Raw genomic sequence first — 15,747 nt, 5'->3', positions numbered from 1 at the left:
TGGGCGTCTTGAGTTTTACCTTGCAGGTTTATACACAGGAAGTTTCGCATCTGGGCGAGGGGATTATGTAGAAACTGTTTTCTGTGAGCTTAATGTAACTTCTTAATAACAATAATGACCAGAACACTCAGTGCCTGGCCTTTCTTCACCGATCCCCAGAGCCGGTCCCCTCTGGCTGAGCTGGGTGGCCACCACGGCCCAGTGACTGCGGCCGAGTTTTGTGCTTGGCAATCACACATCCTCATCTCGGCGTCTGAGGACAGAAGCTTCAAGGTATGGGGTGGGCGTCAGAACGTTGGGGCGTGTGAATGCGTTGCGCTGTGCTTCTGGTTCCTGGCCACTGCCAAACGTGAAATGTCCGAGGGACCATTGCCCTCAACCTGAGTCTGATGTTTTGGCTTGTCACCAGGCGAGTGTGGGGAGCCAGGGCCCGCAGCACCATCTGCTGACTCCAGGGGGCAGAGTCTGGTGCGGGACCCTCCTCCTGGAACTGGGGCCTTGCAGGGACTGGCACCTTAACTCACCTCCATGGTGTTCCCTGGGGCCGCTTTCCAATAGCAGAAGATTCAGTCAGAGCTCAATTGGGCTTGAGAGGAGAGTAACTCAAAATGCAACCCCAGGCCCCATCCACCTCGCAGTCAGTCCATCATGCTCATTACCTGGCTGAGACGTGAGGACGGCGTATGTTGTAACTGAAGGAAATGGAGGGTAGGTAGCAGGCGTCTGCAGACAGAGAGGAGGGAGACTCTAAATCCTTCCCTCATCGCCTTGAATTCCTGCCACCGACTTGACAAAGGTTCCCTCCCCGCTCTGAGGCACAGTCGGGGCTGGAACGCCACCTCCCCGCTCAGCAGGAGGACCCCGGCTCCCCGCTGGGGAGGGCTGGCTGTGCTGAGCCTTGCTTCTCTGTGGGGTGAGGTGCTGGCGTCCTCGCCTGCAGGGTGTGTGAGGGTTGGAGCTGCTGTTTGCAGGAGAGGAGTGTGAGCCCGTCTCTGCATAACTGGTCCTTCCCAGTCTTCCCACCTCATCTCGAGATGTTGCTGAAGTGCTGGAAATGTTCCCAGCCTTGTCTTGTCTGCGTCTCCCAAGCCCGTGGGCTGATGTTTCTGGAAGTGTCTATTTCCTGTGTGATTCTGATGCCTTCCGTTGTGTTTCTACAGTTTTGTTACTTATGCCCTTATTATTTTCTGCTTTAGATAGCCGTTTGTATAAATTAGTTGGTGGCTGGGTAGAATGTTTGTTCAAGCTGTAGCAACAATGGCAATGATTGTGCTCCTAAAGAAATGTGTGTCTGTCCAAAGGTTTGGGACCATCGTACGGGATCACTGATACACAGCTCATCAGTGTTCACAGGTAACGTGGGACGTGATTCCTGTGTGTAGGCTGTGCGCACAGCGCATCCTAGTTCACGTGTTAATCTTTAAGCCAGAGCTGCACCGTCCGTCGGGTCTCAGCGTCACTCATGGAGGGTGTTTCCTCCTCATCTACTATCTATCCACATGTTGAAAGAATTCACATAACAGTTAGTCCTTCTGAAACTCTTAACTTAAAATTAAGCATATGCTTGGAGTCAGAGCCTCTTGTGTCTCAGAAAATTGGGCGATCATGTTGGTTGCCCTAAGGAAGGTGCTGTCTGCCTCCGCTGTCACCTGGAAGCAAGGCCCAGCACTGCGGCCTCTGCCGACAGAGCCAGTGGACGCGGCTAGGGGTGAGGGGCCGGCCTGGGTGGGCCACGTACTGCTCCTGAGCCCTTTCGGGTGGCCGTGCGCTTTCCCCACGCTCTTCCTGGTGCCAGTGACCCCAGAGTGTGATCACATGGGTGGGCTTGGTGCTGAGCAGGACTGGCAGGCGTCCAGGCTAAGGGCCCTGTGCTCCCTCCCGCAGCCGCACCCCTCCTGAGTCTGCTCGTGGACCCGCGGAGTCAGCAGCTGGTGGCTGGCTGCACGGACGGCCAGGTGAGAGCCGCTGTGCAACTCCAGCTTTCAGACATTATTGTGACGGGTGAACGTGTGCGCAGAGGCGTCTGTTTCAAGGCTGCTTTTATCCGTGGCTGAGGCCAGGCCTGCTGGTGTCTGGTGGCCTGCCTGCAGCAAGCGTGACCTTCTGTAAAGGCCAGTACAGCCCTTCCTGCCAGCTTCATGCCTTTCGAGTGGCTTGGAGGTACTTGGTCTTTTTTAAGACGTAGTTTTTAGGTGAGCAATTGAAATTTGCTTTGCAAGCTATGGATACCGTTCTCTTTTTAAAAGTGGCTGTTGGACTTCCCTGGCGGCGCAGTGGTAAAGAGTCTGCCTGCCAGTGCAGGGGACGCGGGTTTGACCCCTGACCTGGGAAGATCCCACAGGCCACGGAGCGACTAAGCCCGAGAGTCACAGCTGCTGAGCCTGTGCGCTAGAGCTCGGGAGCGGCAAGTGCTGGGCCCGCGGGGGCAGCTGCTGAGCCTGTGCGCCTGCGAGACTGTGCTTTGGAACAGAAGCCGCTGCAGTGAGGACCCCACGCACCACAGCTGGAGAGCAGCCCCTGTTCCCTGCAGCTGGAGAAAAGCCACGCGGCACTGAAGGCCTAGCACGGCCACAGCAGATGGCGTGCAGAGAGAGAGGATGCTGGCGCGACTCGGGGGGCGCTGTGCGGGGCCCTCCCCCAGCCTTCCGTGGGTGCTGGCGTGACTCGGGGGGCCTCCCGCCCATGTGCCTCTGCAGATGACGTGCAGAGAGAGAGGATGCTGGCGCGACTCGGGGGGCGCTGTGCGGGGCCCTCCCCCAGCCTTCCGTGGGTGCTGGCGTGACTCGGGGGGCCTCCCGCCCATGTGCCTCTGCAGATGACGTGCAGAGAGAGAGGATGCTGGCGCGACTCGGGGGGCGCTGTGCGGGGCCCTCCCCCAGCCTTCCGTGGGTGCTGGCGTGACTCGGGGGGCCTCCCGCCCATGTGCCTCTGCAGATGGCGTGCAGAGAGAGGATGCTGGCGCGACTCGGGGGGCACTATGCGGGGCCCTCCCCCAGCCTTCCGTGGGTGCTGGCGTGACTCGGGGGGCCTCCCGCCCATGTGCCTCTGCAGATGACGTGCAGAGAGAGAGGATGCTGGCGCGACTCGGGGGGCGCTGTGCGGGGCCCTCCCCCAGCCTTCCGTGGGTGCTGGCGTGACTCGGGGGGCCTCCCGCCCATGTGCCTCTGCAGATGACGTGCAGAGAGAGAGGATGCTGGCGCGACTCGGGGGGCGCTGTGCGGGGCCCTCCCCCAGCCTTCCGTGGGTGCTGGCGTGACTCGGGGGGCCTCCCGCCCATGTGCCTCTGCAGATGACGTGTAGAGAGAGAGGATGCTGGCGCGACTCGGGGGGCGCTGTGCGGGGCCCTCCCCCAGCCTTCCGTGGGTGCTGGCGTGACTCGGGGGGCCTCCCGCCCATGTGCCTCTGCAGATGACGTGTAGAGAGAGAGGATGCTGGCGCGACTCGGGGGGCGCTGTGCGGGGCCCTCCCCCAGCCTTCCGTGGGTGCTGGCGTGACTCGGGGGGCCTCCCGCCCATGTGCCTCTGCAGATGACGTGCAGAGAGAGAGGATGCTGGCGCGACTCGGGGGGCGCTGTGCGGGGCCCTCCCCCAGCCTTCCGTGGGTGCTGGCGTGACTCGGGGGGCCTCCCGCCCATGTGCCTCTGCAGATGACGTGCAGAGAGAGGATGCTGGCGCGACTCGGGGGGCGCTGTGCGGGGCCCTCCCCCAGCCTTCCGTGGGTGCTGGCGTGACTCGGGGGGCCTCCCGCCCATGTGCCTCTGCAGATGACGTGTAGAGAGAGAGGATGCTGGCGCGACTCGGGGGGCGCTGTGCGGGGCCCTCCCCCAGCCTTCCGTGGGTGCTGGCGTGACTCGGGGGGCCTCCCGCCCATGTGCCTCTGCAGATGACGTGTAGAGAGAGAGGATGCTGGCGCGACTCGGGGGGCGCTGTGCGGGGCCCTCCCCCAGCCTTCCGTGGGTGCTGGCGTGACTCGGGGGGCCTCCCGCCCATGTGCCTCTGCTTTCGCCCTGAGCTCTGCTGGTGCTCCATCCCCAGATGTGGGGTCTCTCCCCCAGGAACGTGTTACCACGACCCCAGCAGGGTCCTGCCTTGACCTGGTCTGGCACCGTCTGCCTGGAGGCGGTTAGGGGCTCAGCCCATGAGCTTGCATCCTCTCCACCCTGCGCCAGTCCCAGGGAGTGGATCTCTAGGTCACCCACCTCTTCCATCTGACTTAGCTGCAAGTTGGAGGTTCCCACGACCCCTTCCTCCCTCGATCTGTTAACACAGGTGAGCAGCCAGATGAAGAGCTGCAGGGGTGAGGTCGGGAGAGCCTCAGCCCAGCAGCTTCTGTTCCCAGGACGTGAGAGGGGGCTCTGTTCCCCAGGGAGGTGTTTTCCCCTGCCTGGAGTTCATATCGGGTATTTTCATGGAGGCCTCGTTGCTCAGGCTCCGCTGATGTGATCCTGGAGCTCATATTGGGTATTTTTATGGAGGCCTTGTCGCTCACGCACCGCTGATTTGAGCCTGGAGCTCATTTCGGGTATTTCTGTGGAGGCCTCCTCACTCAGGCTTCGCTGATTTGAGCCTGGAGCTCATTTCGGGTATTTCTATGGAGGCCTCCTCGCTCAGGCACCGCTGATTTGATCCTAGAGCTCACTTCAGGTATTTTTATGGAGGCCTCATCGCTCAGGCTCCGCTGATTTGATTCTTGGCTGTGGAAGCCCATCTAGCCCCCCTCTACAGAGGTCAGGGGTTGTTTCCCTGGTAACCAGCCCCCATCCTTAAGCAAACTGAGGGCTTTCCAAAGGTCACGTCATCAACCTAACAGCGGTACCGTGGTCCCTCCGTGATCAGGAAACCCCCAGGGTTTTAGGAGCTCTGCGCCTGGGCCGGGCCGGGTCCCAGACCAAATGTCTTCTTGTTACACTACTGCATCAGCTGAGATGGTTGCTTCCTTTTTGGCAAAGCTGACCGCTAAAGGGAAAGGCAAATTTAGCCAAGATGGTGGTGGTCAGGGTCCCTCACCCCGCGTGTCGTAAACAGTGATAATTTAACAGCCGGGCTCACTTGCAGCACCGAGCATGCACGTCACCAAGTACCTGCTCGGCCGTGGGCCACTTCTGTCATGCAAGCACGTGTAAGCTCCGTCTGGAAAGCCCTTGACGCTGAGTTATGGCCACCGCACCAGCCCAGAGAGAACACACGAGTTTACCGTTCCCGTGACGCCTTGAGGATTCTTCCAGAGAGCTCGCACCTTGCCTACCCTGGGCTGAGTGAACAGTGAGACACAGCAGGACAGCCGCCGTCGCCTGTCTGATAGTGAGACACAGCAGGACAGCCGCCGTCGCCTGTCTGATAGTGAGACACAGCAGGACAGCCGCCGTCGCCTGTCTGAGCTGTCCCCAGGGCCGTGCCGGCTGAGCTCGCAGCGCGGTGTCTGGAGAGGCCGGCTGAGCAGCGCTGGGCGCAGGAGCCCGTGCTGCGCGTGAGACGTGCGGCCTCGGGGTCACGCCGCTCACTTCTGGGCCCTTAGGAGGGCGCCCCCAGCTCAGGGGATGGGGAGGGTATCAGAGGTCAGAAAGGAAGAGCTGGGGGCCTCTGAAGGGCCGTCTCTCATCCTGCCGGCTCCCTGCTCACTCTTCTCACTGACTGACTGCTCCTCATGGTGGTGTCTGGTGAGAGTCCCGTGTCTAGACTTGTTTCCGCGTGTCTAGACGTGTTCCAGCCTGGCTAGACCTGTCCTGTGCATCGAGACGTGCTCTCGCATGTCTAGACGTGTTCTCGCATGTCTAGACGTGTTCTAGCCTGGCTAGGCGTATTTTGGTTTTCCAGCTCTGGATCTTCAGTTTGGTCGAAGGGCACCATTACCGCTGTGTGACACACGTTGACCTGAGGAGAAAGAGAGAGAGTTTCTCTGCTAGGAGGGCAGAGTCCGAGCCAGGTACGTAGCCAGGTGATGCCCTGCAGACCCTGCCTGGAGGTCACGGCCCCCATGAACAGGGGTGGGGGAGGGACCTGGAACCAGGCAGGACGTGGGGAGCACATGGGGTGGGGGCGGTGGGGGCTTGTCTTGCTGCCCAGGGGGCTCCTGTCCCTCCCCCACCCAGCACTTGCTGGCTTCCGCGGGTGGTGTCACAGCAGGGCCACCCAGGAGTCCGGGGCTTCTCAGCGGAGTCTGCTTGGCTGGCCCGGCCCCTCCTTCTGCTTGTCACCGTGCACCCGTCCCTGTGGTCAGGTGCTTGGATCTCTGCCGCCACCCCAGGAGGAGCCGACGTCCTTACTGTTCTTACCGTTTAGCTGGGCTGGGGGCTATCACGGGCACCCATCCGTGCACCTCCGTATTGCACCAGGCGTGTGTCTGCTTTGCTCTCCTCCATGCGTGCCGTTGCTGTGTTCTTTCTGTTGTCGTGTGGGGCACTTACAACGTGTATCTTAGTAAATGGCTTTAAGCCACTTCTTCTTAAAGTGGGTCAGAAACCGCCCTTATCTGGTGGATCTCAGGCTCCCCCTGGTGGCTCAGATGATGAAGAATCTGCCTGCAAGGCAGGAGACCCGGGTTCGATTTCTGGGTTGGGAAGATCCCCTGGAGAAGGGAATGGCACCCCACTCCAGTATTCTTGCCTGGAGAACCCCATGGACGGAGGAGCCTGGCGGGCTGCAGTCCACGGGGTCGAGCAGAGTCGGGCACGACTGAGCGAGCAGCACGCACAGCGGATCTTGAGCCCACCTTCGGAACCCGCAGTTAGTTTTGAGCCATTTCCTCCCGCCCCCTTTCTGTGGGTCTGTCCTTGGAACTCCGTCTCCCTCCCTTGCAGGCTCATGACACAGGGTCTGAGCTGTATTTCCAGCCCTGTGCTTTATAATGTCCAAGACCAAGGGTTCTTCTTGATCTGTGGTCTGAGTTTCTCCAGCCACACGCCTCTCCCACCGTGCCCCATGGGGTCAGCTGTGAGCCTTCACCGTGACCAGTCATTTTAACGTCGCATCTCAGACTGTCAGTAATTCTGTCGTAGAAGGTGGTCAGCCTCCGTCCACGAAGGCCCCAGAAACAGGAGAAGAGACTGAGGTGGCCCTTCCTGTCCTGAGCCTGGCAGCCTGCGACTGTGGATTGTGAGTACTGTGAGTTCCGCCAGGCCCTTACGGAGAAAGCCTCCTAGATTAGGTTCATTTTTTTCTAGAATGATTAAAATAAAACCAAACTATTTTTGTCTCTATGAGTAATAATAACTGTAAGTGTTCTTAGGGTTGCATATTTTAAGCCTTAAGGTTGATAACCTTGATCAGTTATTTTTAAGTCTGTTTAATGAAGGAAATGAGATTGTTTTAATTTACTTCACCCATTGAGGCTCATCTTGATTTCTGTAATAGGGGAAAGGGTGACATTATCATAACTCATCCTAAACTTCTGCCATCTGTGCCATATTTCATACCTTTAAATTTGACCCCAAATGAATTTTAGTTATTTCTTGTTTTATAGAAATATTTTAAACATTTGGCAACATCAGGGAGCCACTGTTTTACTCTGACTAAGCAAATACGTCATGATTTCATTCCCCTTGGCTCCACAGACTGCGGAGATCTCTGGTGATGACTGAGACCTGTCTTGGGTCCTGCTGGGGTGGGGACCCTGAGGAGGCGGCTGGTGCAGTTGCAGCCCTGCTGTGCTCACCCATCAGGCAGCCGTGTCTGCACAGGGCCCCTGCCTCGCCTGGACTTGAGCTGACTAGGGGGTCTGAGGCCTTGGGTCCCCACCTTTGCTCAGGGAGAGTGACCCTCTTTCTGCTCAGGCTCACGTGGTCTCCCTGGGGCTGGTGTTGGAGGCTGAAGACCCATGAGCAGCCCAGGCAGTGGGGGCTGTTGGAGGCCCGCTGGCCGAGGTGTGCGTGGGAGGGAGGTGCCTGAAGAAGCTGCTCTGAGTCCAGGTCTGCGAAGCCAGGGGAGGCTGGCCAGTCAGTTTACAGCCTGGGTCTAGTCTGTAAATCGGAAAACAGAGACGCAACGGCAGATCCGTCCACCCCGGCACGGACGCCGCTGTCGGTCAGCCTCCGCCTCGTCAGCTCCGCTCGGCAGCGTCTTCAGGCGCAGCCGTGGCGCAGGTGTGGGGCTCTGGCAGGGATGCCCACCTGTGCGGGGGTCTCGCGGAGGCCGCAGGTGCCTCCCTCTGGTGACCTTAGAGGACAGTTGAGTGGGGCCCAGCTTGTGGCCCTCTGAGTTCTGCCTTCCCTGGACGGTGAAAGGTTGCTGCTGACCGAAAAGACACCAGGATTCTTGGCCTCCGGAGGAGAAGAATTCAATCCGGGGCCAGAGATGAGGCTTGATCGCTCGAGCTTTTGTGTGATAAAGTTTTACTAAAGTGTAAAGGAGACAGAGAAAGCTCCCGACACAGGCACCAGAAGGGGCAGAGAGTGCCCGCCTGCCAGTCTTCAGCCAGGTGTTACGTGGTCACCAGCAGGTGAAAGTGAAAGAAAGGGATGTCTTAAAACGCAGACGGGCGCCAGGCCCCTCACCCGTGAGATGCACTTTGGGATAATCTTGGCACCAGATGATTCATCCCGGGCCATAAAACAATTGACTTGAATCTTGGAGAAGGCAGATCACCATACAAATAGTTTCGTTTACATAGATTCAGTTCCGTTCAGTCGCTCAGTCGTGTCCGACTCTTTGCGACCCCGTGAACACTATCTGAGTATAACATACTGGTTTGTCAAGCAGGTTCTGAGCCATTAGGCGGAACCGACTTGAAGACATAGTCTGGGGTAAATGCATAGTACATTACATAGCTTAAGACAAACATGTCCATAGGAAAAAGGCGTTGGTTATCTCAAGGTCTGAGAATAGTTACCTTCAGGTGGGGCCAGGTGTCACTGTGGCAGCACAGTATTTTAAGGGAAGCCTCCTTTTAAATTGGAAGAGAGAAGGAAAAACTGCAGCTAGTTTCCTCCTTCCGCTTAAGAGAGAGAAAAACGTCTCACACTTGCAGCCTGTTTCCTCTGTCTGGAGACTCCTGGCCTTCCTGCCTGTACCCTCTCAACAGTAGGGCCTCGGAGAACAGGGGACCCTCAGGTTCCCTGAGGCGGGTCCCTGCCGCCCTGGCTGAGGGGGACAGTCAGCACACGCTTTTCTCTCTTCCTTTTGGAATCAGCCTCTCTGAGACTGCCCGCTGCTTGTGGATTGGAAGCTCTGCTGGTTTGCTCATGTTTAACTTGGCAAGCTTTGAACTGGAGGCCGTTTTGCATTACAAGGGTAAGATCTACCTTCAGAGGATCTTTGATACAGACAGCATGTAACTTGAACGTTTTCCTTTGTCTGACGTTCGGGGGGTCATGGTGGGTGCCCGTCACTGACCCCCAGGGACCGGGCTCCTGGGTCACCTGCAGCACGCTGGCTGTCCTGGAGCCCCCCAGCCCCTCCTGCAGCCCATCACCCCTGGTCCTCTGTCTCCTCCTCCTCCTGGGGCCCAGCCACGTCCGGGACCTGAAGTGGGCCCTGTGTCCTCGCCACAGCCTTGCTGCGGCACCTGGTCACCATCAGAGCTGTTGGGCTGAGTGACAGACTCCTCGCCCGACCTGGCCTCTGCACACCTGCAGGCTTGGTCCCCACCGGGCCCTGAGCTGCAGGGACATGACGGACTGCTGCCCGCTGCCCCGTGTGCACACGGCCTGGCCCACGCCGTGCTTCCTGAGGGCTCTGACACCCTGGTCCGGGCCCTCCTCCTGGGGAGCCACCTCCCTGTCGTCTGTCTGCGCACGTGGCCTCCGCTGGCCCCGGCACCTGTACCTGCCTCCTCCCGGTTGGTTTTCTGTCCGTTAAGGTCCCACGCCACGTGCCCAGCCTGGCTCGTCCTCGGGGACGCCGTGCCCACCGCACTCTTGCAGCTGCATGTGGAGCTTGGTCTGCGGGCTTGCGCGGGGGCGGCTCTGCAGGGGCAGCGGGCTGTGCGCTCTGTACTCACGGCCCGGGCCCCAGCCCGGGTGCAGGCAGCACCTCGTGGCCTTATGTGTGGCCTGTTTTCTCTTTGCCTGGAATGAAGACTTCCGGAGCCTCAGCATTCAGGTTGCTGGATCGTGCGCCGTGGCGAGCAGAACCGGCGGTGGCGAGGTGAGTCGTGAGCCATGCCCTGAGCAAGGCCGGGGCGGTGCGCCCTCCGCTGCGTTTATCTTCCCTTCTTCTGACGTGCTCTCCTGCCTGCTCGCCGCGTGAGGCTGTGTGTGAAGGTTCAGGGGTCACACACACATGTGCACAGGGCACCCATTAGCACAACTAACGTGCCCACAACCACGACCGATTCTCTGAACCCTTCTGTGCAGGCCCTCTGTTTGCTCACGTCCATGTTCGGGAACGAGACCGCGCTGGTGGAGGTGGACGCTGCCGCCTTGCTGAGGTCCCAGCAGCGCCCCCGCCGGGGACCGGACCTGTCGGTGCTGCCCAGGTGCGGAGCCGTGTGAAACTGTCTTTAAGATGCCCGTCTCCCTGAAACAGCTCCGTCAGGCAACTTTGCTCTCACAGACCGGGGCTGTGTTTTAATTTCAGCTCCTGTGTCTCACCGACCTCTCCGCTGTGCGTGGGACTTGTTAAGGAAAAAAGGACCAAGCCGGCTACTCAGAAACACTCTGGTGCGTGTAACGTAGTCTGAAACGCAGAATGTAGGGCGGCTCCGCGTCTGAGTCGTGTTTGTTTGCTCAGCTTCACTCTGTCGCTTTGCGGATTCACGTTCATCGAGGTGAAAGCTCAGAGCTTTCTTCTTCCTTTGCTCCTTCCTTCTCACGTGTTCTGACACGGTTTTTGTGGCGGGGAATGTGTTGGGCGTTTCTTCATGACTTGGGTATAATTCATAGGAAGTCAGAACATGAGAAATACTGGCAGTGGTTTCTCTGGGTTGATTTCCTTTATGCTGACTAGTTTAATCTCTTTGAAGTCCGAGGGACTCTCGAGTCTTCTCCAGCACCGCAGTTCAGAAGCATCAGTTCTTTGGCACTCAGCCTTCTTTATGCTCCAAGTCTCACATCTGTACGTGACCACTGGAAAAACTATAGCTTTGACTATAGGGACCTTTGTCGGCAAAGTGGCATCTCTGATTTTTAATATGCTGTCTAGGTTGGTCATAGCTTTTGTTCCAAGGAGCAGGCACCTTATCATTTCATGGCTGCAGTCACCATCTGCAGTGATTTTGGAGCCCAAGGAAACAAAGTCTGCCACTGTGCTATTCAGTAAATGCTGTTGTTTATCTATTTTAGGGGCTTCCCTGGCGGCTCAGACGGTAAAGAGTCCACCTGCAATGCAGGTGACCCGGGTTCAGTTCCTGGGTCAGGAAGATCCCCTGGAGAAGGGAATGGCTACCCACTCCAGTGTTCTTGTCTGAAGAATTCCAGGGACAGAGGAGCCTGGTGGGCTACAGTCCACGGGGTCACAAAGAGTCAGACACGACGGAGCGACTAACACTTTCCCTTTTTATCTATTTTGTGTTTGGCGGTGTGCATCTCTTCACTTATTTCTGGTGTGTGCTTTTTACGGCAGTAAAATACAAATCACACAGAATTTACCGTATTAATCATACTTGTGTCTACAGTTCAGTGGCGGTAAGCAACGCTACAACTTTGGGCAACATAGAAAGTCTTTTTGAACCATTTTCTTCAATAATGCCCCCAATAATGTGATGTTATGTATAGATTTCTTTTAACATTTTTTGGGAAAACTTGTGGATTAACAAATATTAATTAAAATTCCTAATAGCTGGAATAATACTAGGTTGTTCAGAGAGTATTCCAGAGTCCTAACTCTGTTCTCACTGGAAGCAGACTCCTTGCAGGGTGAGCTCTGTTACGAGCGGTGCCGCCCCTCACACCTGAGGCCAGCTTGTTCTGTCAGCCGCACGGAGGACCGCGTTCCGCAGCGTGAGCTGATAGCAGACCTCTGTGTGGAGACCTGCTGTGAAGCGAGACTTGGGCTTGTCTTTCTTTTTTTAACCGAATTCATTACAGTTTGTTCTTAGACATGTTTTACTTAGATCGCCCCTTAAAATGGAATCTGAGAGTTTTATTTTATTATTTTAAATTTATTTTTAGTTGGAGCGTTAGTTGATTTATGATGTGCCAACCCCTGCTGTGCAGCAGGGTGACTCAGTTTCACACAGATACACATATATATTTCTTTAACAGAATATTCTTTTCTATTATGGTTTATCCCAGGAGACTGGATCTGGTTGTTCTTGTGAGGTACAGTAGGGCCTTGCTGTTTATCCGTTCTAAATGTTACGTGAGTGTGTGTGTTACTCACTCAGCTGTGTCCGGGTCTTTGCTATCACATGGACTGTAGCCCACCAGGCTCCTCTGTCCATGGAATTCTCCGGGCAAGAATACCACAGTGGGTTGTCATTCCCTTCTTCAGGGAATCTTTCCAACTTCGGGATCAAACCCAAGTCTCCTGAATTACAGACAGTATCTTTCCTGTTTAAATAGATCTGAGGGTCTAGATCTGATAGACACAGTGCCTGATGAACTATGGATGGAGGTTCGTGACATTGTACAGGAGACAGGAATCAAGACCATCCCCATGGAAAAGAAATGCAGGAAAGCAAAATGGCTGTCTGGGGAGGCCTTACAAATAGCTGTGAAAAGAAGGGAAGCAAAAAGCAAAGGAGAAAAGGAAAGATATATCCATTTGAATGCAGAGTTCCAAAGAATATCAAAGAGAGATAAGAAAGCCTTCTTCAGTAATCAGTTCAAAGAAATAGAGGAAAACAATAGAATGGGAAAGACTAGAGATGTCTTCAAGAAAATTAGAGATACCAAGGGAACATTTCATGCAAAGATGGGCTCAATAAAGGACAGAAATGCTATGGACCTAACAGAAGCAGAAGATATTAAGAAGAGGTGGTAAGAATACTCAGAAGAACTGTACAAAAAAGATCTTCATGACCCAGATAATCACGATGGTGTGATCACTCACCTAGAGCCAGACATCTTGGAATGTGAAGTCAAGTGGGCCTTAGAAAGCATCACTACGAACAAAGCTAGTGGAGGTGATGGCATTCCAGTTGAGCTGTTTCAAATCCTGAAAGATGATGCTGTGAAAGTGCTGCGCTCGATATGCCAGCAAATTTGGAAAACTCAGCAGTGGCCACAGGACTGGAAAAGGTCAGTTTTCATTCCAATCCCAAACAAAGGCAATGCCAAAGAATGCTCAAACTACCGCACAATTGCACTCATCTCACATGCTAGCAAAGTAATGCTCAAAATTCTCCAAGCCAGGCTTCAGCAATACATGAACCGTGAACTTCCTGATGTTCAAGCTGGTTTTAGAAAAGGCAGAGGAACCAGAGATCAAATCGCCAACATCCGCTGGATCATGGAAAAAGCAAGAGAGTTCCAGAAAAACATCTATTTCTGCTTTATTGACTAAGCCAAAGCCTTTGACTGTGTGGATCACAATAAAGTGTGGAAAATTCTGAGAGAGATGGGGATACCAGACCACCTGACCTGCCTCTTGAGAAATCTGTGTGCAGGTCAGGAAGCAACAGTTAGAACTGGACATGGAACAACAGACTGGGTCCAAATAGGAAAAGGAGTATGTCAAGGCTGTATGTTGTCACCCTGCTTATTTAACTTATATGCAGGGTACATCATGAGAATAAATGCTGGGCTGGAGGAAACACAAGCTGGAATCAAGATTGCTGGGAGAAATATCAATAACCTCAGATATGCAGATGACACCACCCTTATGGCAGAAAGTGAAGAGGACCTCAAAAGCCTCTTGATGAAAGTGAAAGAGGAGGGTGAAAAAGTTGGCTTAAAGCTCAACATTCAGAAAATGAAGATCATGGCATCCGGTCCCATCACCTCATGGGAAATAGATGGGAAACAGTGGGAACAGTGGCTGACTTTATTTTTCTGGGCTCCCAAATCACTGCAGATGGTGACTGCAGGCATGAAATTAAAAGATGCTTACTCCTTGGAAGGAAAGTTATGACCAACCTAGATAGCATATTAAAAATCAGAGACATTACTTTGCTGACTAAGGTCCATCTAGTCAAGGCTGTGGTTTTTCCAGTGGTCATGTATGGATGTGAGAGTTGGACTGTGAAGAAAGCTGAGCGCCGAAGAATTGATGCTTTTGAACTGTGGTGTTGGAGAAGACTCTTGAGAGTCCCTTGGACTGCAAGGAGATCCAACCAGTCCATCCTAAAGGAGATCAGTCCTGGGTGTTCATTGGAAGGAATGACGCTAAAGCTGAAGCTCCAGTACTTTGGCTACTTGATGTGAAGAGCCGACTCATTGGAAAAGACCCTGATGCTGGGAAAGATTGAGGGCGGGAGGAGAAGGGGACGACAGAGGATGAGATGGCTGGATGGCATCACCAACTCAATGGACATGGGTTTGGGTGGACTCTGGGAGTTGGTGATGGACAGGGAGGCCTGGCGTGCTGCAGTTCATGGGGTCGCAAAGCGTTGGACACGACTGAGCAACTGAACTGAACTGAACTGAACTCTTTAGTGTTTGATCTGTCAGGGAAGCCCCCTACGTGTGACACCCCTTCTGCTGATCCCGAATTCTCAGGTGCCCCTCGCTGCCTCGGCCCCCTTGGCACCCGCCACGCTGGTGTCCGTGTCAGTGCGCGTGTCTGCGGTGAGCGCAGGCTCCTTTGTGTCGTGCACGTGTGTGCTGCCGTGTGGTGTCGTCTCTGTCTGACTGACGCCATTCAGCATCGTCTCCAGGTCCCCCTGTGTTGCTGCAAACGGCATCATTTCATTCTTTTTACGGCCGCGTGATATCCCACTGTGTAAGTGCACCGCGTCTTCTTTATCCGTTCCTCTGTCCAGCGACGGTCAGGCTGTCTCCATGTCTTGTCTGTGTGAGCAGTGCTGCTGTGAGCAGACGGGTGTGTGCATCTGGTTGGACGGTAGTTTTGTCCAGTTTTTTTTTTTATTTTTTTGGTCGCATGGCAAGAGTCTTGCAGGATCTTAGTTCCCCGACCAGGGTTTGAACCTGGGTACTGGAGGTCACCGCTGGACTGACGGGGCACGCCCTATTAGGATGTACCATTTTGTCCCAGATGACTGTACATGCTGTGCTATGCTTTACGGCTAAGTAACATGTAGATTGTGAAGCGAGACTTTAGTGAGAGCAATCGTATGAACAGTACAGTTTATTACAGAGGTTACAATTTGTCTGTATCCAGAGACTGGTGAAATTTAAAGCTTTGACTTTTTATGATAACTTTATGTGTTGTTCAGAAAATATTCATATGGAATATTACAGAAGATGACTGATTTATAGTGATTCTGTAATCTCCAAATTAGAGATTGGCATAATAGAAATAGCTAGATTTCCTAGTTCCCCTGGGATTTCCGGTCCCTCCCAAGGGCCTCTGGGGGCCCAGCTCCCTCCTCGGGGCCCCCGTGCCCAGTGGGTTCCCTGAGCTTTTGATGGGAACGTGTCTTGGTTTATCACGTTTGAAATAGTTCCAAAAGCAGAGCTGAATTTCTTTGTTTAAAAAAAAGAGAACTGTTTTTAGGAGTATTCAATATTATGTAATTATCTATTTTCTAAAGCTGTTTTATAGTATTGTACAGAATATTCATATTGAATAGCAAGTATCAAGTATACATAGAAATGAGTAATTCTGGCAGGACTTTATTCTGTCTGGAAGCACCCTTGGGACATTTCCGTGTGGGTGCTAAGTTTCTGAGGTGTCAGAGCTCTAACTAGCCAGCTGGGCCGTGGAAGCTTACAGTGTGTTAAGAATGGGGTACGGTGTTTCCTTGCCATTA

The 15,747-nt window shown here is 54.6% G+C and overlaps 1 protein-coding gene across 16 annotated transcripts in view; it reads left to right on the top strand.

The window, feature by feature from the left end:
• WDR27 (WD repeat domain 27) overlaps positions 1 to 15,747 on the top strand; it is a 183,405-nt gene that overhangs the window by 13,546 nt on the left and 154,112 nt on the right. For 12 of the 16 annotated variants that reach the window (XR_011258876.1, XR_011258873.1, XR_011258875.1 and 9 more), the window contains 9 exons: positions 160 to 273; positions 1,302 to 1,353; positions 1,885 to 1,955; positions 5,814 to 5,922; positions 6,995 to 7,091; positions 9,124 to 9,224; positions 10,012 to 10,079; positions 10,289 to 10,410; positions 10,488 to 10,594. Coding sequence is in view for 11 of the 16 variants with exons in the window: in XM_069599401.1 (XP_069455502.1) it covers positions 160 to 273; positions 1,302 to 1,353; positions 1,885 to 1,955; positions 5,814 to 5,922; positions 6,995 to 7,091; positions 9,124 to 9,224; positions 10,012 to 10,079; positions 10,289 to 10,410; positions 10,488 to 10,594 (841 nt within the window). In the remaining 5 variants the exon portion in view is untranslated. The remainder of the gene's footprint in view (positions 1 to 159; positions 274 to 1,301; positions 1,354 to 1,884; positions 1,956 to 5,813; positions 5,923 to 6,994; positions 7,092 to 9,123; positions 9,225 to 10,011; positions 10,080 to 10,288; positions 10,411 to 10,487; positions 10,595 to 15,747) is intronic. The other 4 variants (XM_069599400.1, XM_069599394.1, XM_069599399.1 and 1 more) reach the window with 3 other exon arrangements.

This window comes from Ovis canadensis, chromosome 8 (assembly GCF_042477335.2).
Source record: "Ovis canadensis isolate MfBH-ARS-UI-01 breed Bighorn chromosome 8, ARS-UI_OviCan_v2, whole genome shotgun sequence".
Classification (NCBI taxonomy): Eukaryota; Metazoa; Chordata; class Mammalia; order Artiodactyla; family Bovidae; genus Ovis; species Ovis canadensis.
The sequence above is the reverse complement of the archived record's forward strand: the minus strand, read 5'-3'. Positions and strand labels throughout refer to the sequence as shown.